The sequence below is a fragment of the Sinocyclocheilus anshuiensis genome, unplaced genomic scaffold (genome assembly GCF_001515605.1).
Source record: "Sinocyclocheilus anshuiensis isolate Anshui unplaced genomic scaffold, SAMN03320099.WGS_v1.1 scaffold579, whole genome shotgun sequence".
Classification (NCBI taxonomy): Eukaryota; Metazoa; Chordata; class Actinopteri; order Cypriniformes; family Cyprinidae; genus Sinocyclocheilus; species Sinocyclocheilus anshuiensis.
In genome coordinates, this window is record NW_015551075.1 from 2,519,292 (window position 1) to 2,525,020 (window position 5,729).

Genomic DNA, 5,729 nt, shown 5'->3' on the forward strand with positions numbered 1-5,729 from the left:
ATTGAATGTAACATAAAACAAATGATTACTTTCAGTTAAAATCTTTATAAATGCCAAAAATGCTTACATTTATCTGTCTTTTTGTTCGCTCGGGCAGCCATGTTGCCCCTGAATCCGGTTTACGCTGAGATAATTCATACCCCTTCGTTTGAAGTGTGGTCCCGAAAAATCTTCATTTGAGGGGCTGTCTGGCCCTTCCCCTTACCCCTACCCCTCCAACCAAAAGAGAATCGAGACACCCCTACCCCTTCACGTGAACGCACGAAACGGAGGGGTAGGGGAAAGGGGATGGGCTAAGGGGTAGAACTGGGATTGGGCCCAAGTCTTCTGCCTCTCAAGCTGCCTTGAATATATGTTTCCCCAGAATAAGATATAGATGACAGGATGTTGATTATATGGTGATCAAGCTCCATATCAGAGAGAGGTGTAAATCCCCCATTCTCTTCCAGCCCTAGTTCCCTTCTTTTGATTATATAAGGATTATATATAGCCTATATATATATATATTTTTTTTTTTTTGCATTAATAGAAAGTTAAAAAGAACAGCATTTATTTGAAATATAAATATTTTGTAACATTATAAACACATTCAATGTTACTTTTATCAGTTTAATGTGTCCTTGCTGAAGTATGGTAAGAAATTTTGACAAATTGTTAAGTAATACTGATGCTTTAACAAACACCGATAATACAACACAAACATCTCCAATATATATAAACAGTATTATTCTCTGATGTTCTGAATGTCTCTACTAGCTTTCATGGTTTCATGGAATTGTGGTACAAGCCGACATTGATGCGTCTGATGTAGGAAGTGAGCTTGTTTTCCTCTCCTCAAGTCAAGCCCTAGGAGGCGTGATCATTTTCTCTCATGTTGCCCTGTCAGGGCTAGTGATTTGCAATGTTTTCACTCCACTGACCTGATTGACTTTCTGTGTTCGCTCTATAACCTGACATAATGGCTGGACTTTGAATGAGAATATACAGTAACTGAAGATCATTTTCTCTGACCCTGACTGTCTTCAGTTTGAAGGCATTGTATTTTTTGAACACCTCGTTATTATTCTTATTAAAGGGATTATTCATCCAAAAAGCAAAAGTCTATAATTATTTATTATCTCAAAGTAGACACTCTGTGCTTATATTTGACATCAAAATTCGACTCTTTATTGGTGTTCCTCAGACTAAATAAAGTGCTACATATTTGGAACGACATGATGAGTAAATGATGACATAACTTTAATTTTTGGCAAACTAATTATTTAATACATCACCATATTGTGTATGAATCTCATATCTTTGCGCATCCCTCTTTTGTGTTTTGAGTTATGTTTCATTAATGTAGTTTAAAAGTGAGCAAGGACTGAAGCACAAAAGCTGTGAGTGGAAAAAGAGAGGTGTAAATCCCCAATTCTCTTCCAGCCATAGTTCCCTTCTGTGATTAAATAAAGTCCTGACTCTAATACATAGCTTTTGAGATATAGTGGGCCAACTAAAACCAATATCACATACATTTTCCAGGTGATTCCTTGAAATATTGTACCTAGTAAAGGGAAAAAATGCTACGTGATAACATGCATTTATTTATACTGGAATAGCAAAACTAGATACAGTGACTGTTTTACACCGGACAAGAGCTGGCAAAATATGTAGCTATGTTGAATTGTGAGGACCTTTTGGTGCTACGGCCAGCCTTTTGTAAAATACAGTAAAAATACTCCATTTGTTTTAGATAAGTGATATGCACTTACAGTAATTAATATAGTACAATATCCGCATTGATGCATTCAGGATGTATAGGCATATTGTTTTAATAAAAATAATAAATAAGAACATCTGTCTTTTGACATGCTTGATAATAAAGATGTATTTAAATGTATATTTATATATTCAGATTTACTTCTATATATTCAAATTTACATTTATATATTCAGATTTGCATATATATATATTCAGATGTACTTCTATATATTCAGATTTACATTTAGATATTCAGATTTACATTCATATATTCAGATTTCCTTCTATATATTCATGGTTATAACTGTATATTCACATTTTAAGTTTATATATTCAGATTTACATTTATATATTCAGAATGTACATAATTATTTCCTGTTTGGCGCCTCATAATATATGTGTGTGTGTATATTTCATGTAGTTGGAAAGGCAACTTTTCTCATTTTCATTTTGAAGTACTAAAATGCACAGTAAACTTAGTTTATTTGAAGTACTAAATAAACTAATAAATACAATTATAAACTAATAAAGAATAATAAAATCTATATGACATATTAAAAAAAAAAATACAAAAATACTCAACAAAATTAATACAACTTTAAATTTAAAGTAAATAAAGAAAATATAATAAGGTCTAATTCAAAATATTAACAAAACTATAAAAGAATAGCAATGATAATAAAAGAATAAAAACATCTCCCAATCTTGTGAGTGTGGTATGGCAGCTGGTAGAATGAATGATGTCTTATTAATTAATTATTAAATATTTAATAAATTAAATACTTGTAATTAATGTTTATTACATTTTTAATAATAATCATCATCTTCATTATTATTATTTGTATAAATAACTTCTATTGGTTTAATAATAATAATAACTGAAAATTAATATTTTATTTATTTAATAATAAATGCCACTTTTCTCAGCTTATGAGTCCATTTCTACCAATAATTGAGAATTGTAGTCATTAAGAATTTGTTTTGCTTTGTCCAAAGCTTGCTTGAATGTGTTCTAGATCATTCGATTTCTTGAAAGCCCTGAAGCGATGTGATGATGTGTCTGTGATGCCACTGACTGACTGAGGCCTGATGAATTTATATTCGGCTGTATCCTCAGTTGCCCAGTGAGCCGCTCAGCAAGACATCAGACAGCTGCTTGGGAAGGATGATCAGATTTGAATCAACAAAGCTCATCTTGTTACAAAGATTAATCAGACCAGCCGGTCCTCCGTGGCTCTTATTCACAAGCTTCTCACGTTTCACACCGCTCCGCTTTCAGTCCACTCTGAGCCTGACATCCAGTCTTATCATGAATTATGATAGCTCCCATTCAGCTAATGATCATTCATAAGTCCACAGTTATGATGAAGTACTGTTGCGTCAATAGAGTGCCCAAGAACCAGATCAGTTTATCTAATTACGTAGTGTTAGGGGATAAACCAGTGCTCCCCAAAAGTCCATTAGAACTCAACCTGGCCTTGTTTTCATGAAGTGTTCAAGAATATCAGAGGGCTTTTCTTCAATCACGTTCCTGCCGTTAAAGTGATCCATGTTGCTATGTGTTTGTGTGCATGTGCATGAAGGATTGTTTGATTGTTCTCTTGCAGATCTTGAGTTATCTGGTAGCGTGTGATCGGTTTTGTGAACTCGGCTATGATGAAGCTCAGTGATGAAGCTCAGGCTTCCAGCAGAATGCTATTAAGGAGGTTCTTCTGGTGCATGAGAACCACAGAGAGCGAGCGCTGGAGGAACTCATGACCCGCGTGGCCGTGTTATGATGCAGTGAATTAGCTGCGATCATGGTTTGTGCTATTCACCGGGCTCATATAGCTGTTGCTTATTTATCATATGCTGAACTTTGTTTATTCATTGCGCTTTCTAGATATGTGTTGAGGCCTTGGAGACAAGCACAGTTTGACAGTCGACACCAGAGAATGACTCTGTAACAGTCAGGGGCTGTAACGGGCGATTCTAGGATTTTCATTTTAGGGGGGCTCAGCTGAGGGTATAATATATATATATAAATAAAATAAAATGTTTGACTAATAGGGGTGGTATGCTAAACTTACAGTATATACCAAAAAGTGTTGTATCCCACTGTATTGCATAGATAGGTATAACATATAACTGAATAAGCCAAATACAAATCTTCATGATCTCACACACACGTTTACTGTACACACACAAAATTTTACTGTTTGCATTTCTAGTACAACCCTCTTTCCTTAGCTCAAGTATGCAAACCTCTTTGCTATGGGATCAGAATCCCGCCTAAAGTATTGCAGTCACGGATAAAAAAATAACAAGCATGAAAACAAAATTTTAAAACACAAGTAAAAATATATTGCACAAGATTTAAAAATGAAAGCAAAGTTTTCAGAATAGCAAACAATGGTCATGGATTGAAAAATAATAAGCGTAAATCAAAAAATGAATAACGCATTTTAAAAAATGTATAAGCATGAATCAAAACTTTATACACGTTTAAAATCATATTGCACAAAATTGAAATATTAATGCAAAATTGTCTGACTTGCACACAAAATCATGTTTTCCTTGGTTATATTTCAGTTTTTTCTGCTCTCAGACATTTTCTGCTCATATTTTTTATTTTTTGTATGCTTCTGCTGTTTTTCCCTTCGCTCTTGTTTCCACAGCTCCTCCTCTAGCCAATCAGATGAAGAGGGGCGGTGACGTCACTCCAACTCGCCTCATTAGCTGCCAATGCTCAGTGTTCTGTTCACTTGTACAGGTGAAAATGGACAGCTGTCAGCTGGAAAACATCTTTCCATACAGGACACCGTTATATGTGCCTCTTCATATGATTGGATAGAGGAGGAGCTGTCAATCTAGAACTAGTGGACCAATGATGACGCTTAAGCCTACCCTGATTTACATGAAACTCTAACCGCAACATTTGGAAGAAGAAGCGCAGAACGTGGAAACAAGAGCGAAGGGAAAAACAGCATAAGCATACAAAAAATTGAAACAAACATACAAGTGGGCTATAGCCCCCCTAAAAATGGCCTAGCGACACCAATGCTCTGTAACAGAAAATGCATTATTTTGTTGCTTTATTTGAAATGTAAACCATTGGTATTTATGTTAATTTTTTTTCTTGGAATTCATACAATTGTTAAACTTTTTAAAATGCATTAAAATTGTTAAGCAATATATATATATATATATGGCCTCTTTAACATCATATTCATCTTTTCAGTTTCTATATGGTGCCTCAACTTACAACATGCTGAAAACACCAGGTGTAATTTTTTTTTGTCAGCCGAACCCCTTTGACATAAATTATTTTCTTGAAGTACCCCCTGAGATTTTAAGTTAATATTTCAATTAATTTACAACACATTTGCATATTTACGCTGCTCTGATGTTGGCTAATGGTCAAATGACATGCAGGAAAACAAATAAAATATTTCTTCATTTTTTTTAAGTGTTTTATTTTGGTTGTTTTTATTTTGTAATCAAACTATGTATTGGTCAAACAATATATTGTAATTATTTTTGCATATATTGCAATTGTGATTTGAAAAACTGCATTTCATCTCATAAAAGAAAATGGCTCATGCTACTGCTGAAACATCCATTGTTTTTTTAACTAATTATAAAAGAATTAAGACAAAAATATAAAGGCAAACAGAACAAAGAGGCCATTTCAGAGATAAAGTTTACATTTGTTTATTATTATTATTATTATATTACCTATAATTATAAAAATGAAGACAAATATATATATATATTATTGTAATATTACAATTGTACTTTAAAATAAACTGAATGTTTGATCATTATTTGAAATTACTTTGTTACAATACGAAATTTCAATTACATTTATAATTATTACAATTCATTTTGTCATTTTTAATTACAATGCTAATTTTACATTAGTAAATGAAATTATGCAACTTTGCACAGAGCATATGACTAATTAGATTGGACTAATTTTAATTTAATTATAGCACTAAGCCAGGGGT

At 33.1% G+C, this 5,729-nt stretch overlaps 1 protein-coding gene across 1 annotated transcript in view; it reads left to right on the plus strand.

Moving 5' to 3' along the window:
- Positions 1 to 4,467, plus strand: part of LOC107662325 (ubiquitin-associated protein 1-like) — an 18,173-nt gene extending 13,706 nt beyond the window's left edge. The window contains exons 3-4 of the mRNA XM_016452311.1: positions 3,348 to 3,542; positions 4,398 to 4,467. Coding sequence (XP_016307797.1) covers positions 3,348 to 3,410 — 63 coding nt within the window. The 3' untranslated portion in view covers positions 3,411 to 3,542; positions 4,398 to 4,467. The remainder of the gene's footprint in view (positions 1 to 3,347; positions 3,543 to 4,397) is intronic.
- The last annotated feature ends 1,262 nt before the right edge of the window (positions 4,468 to 5,729 follow it).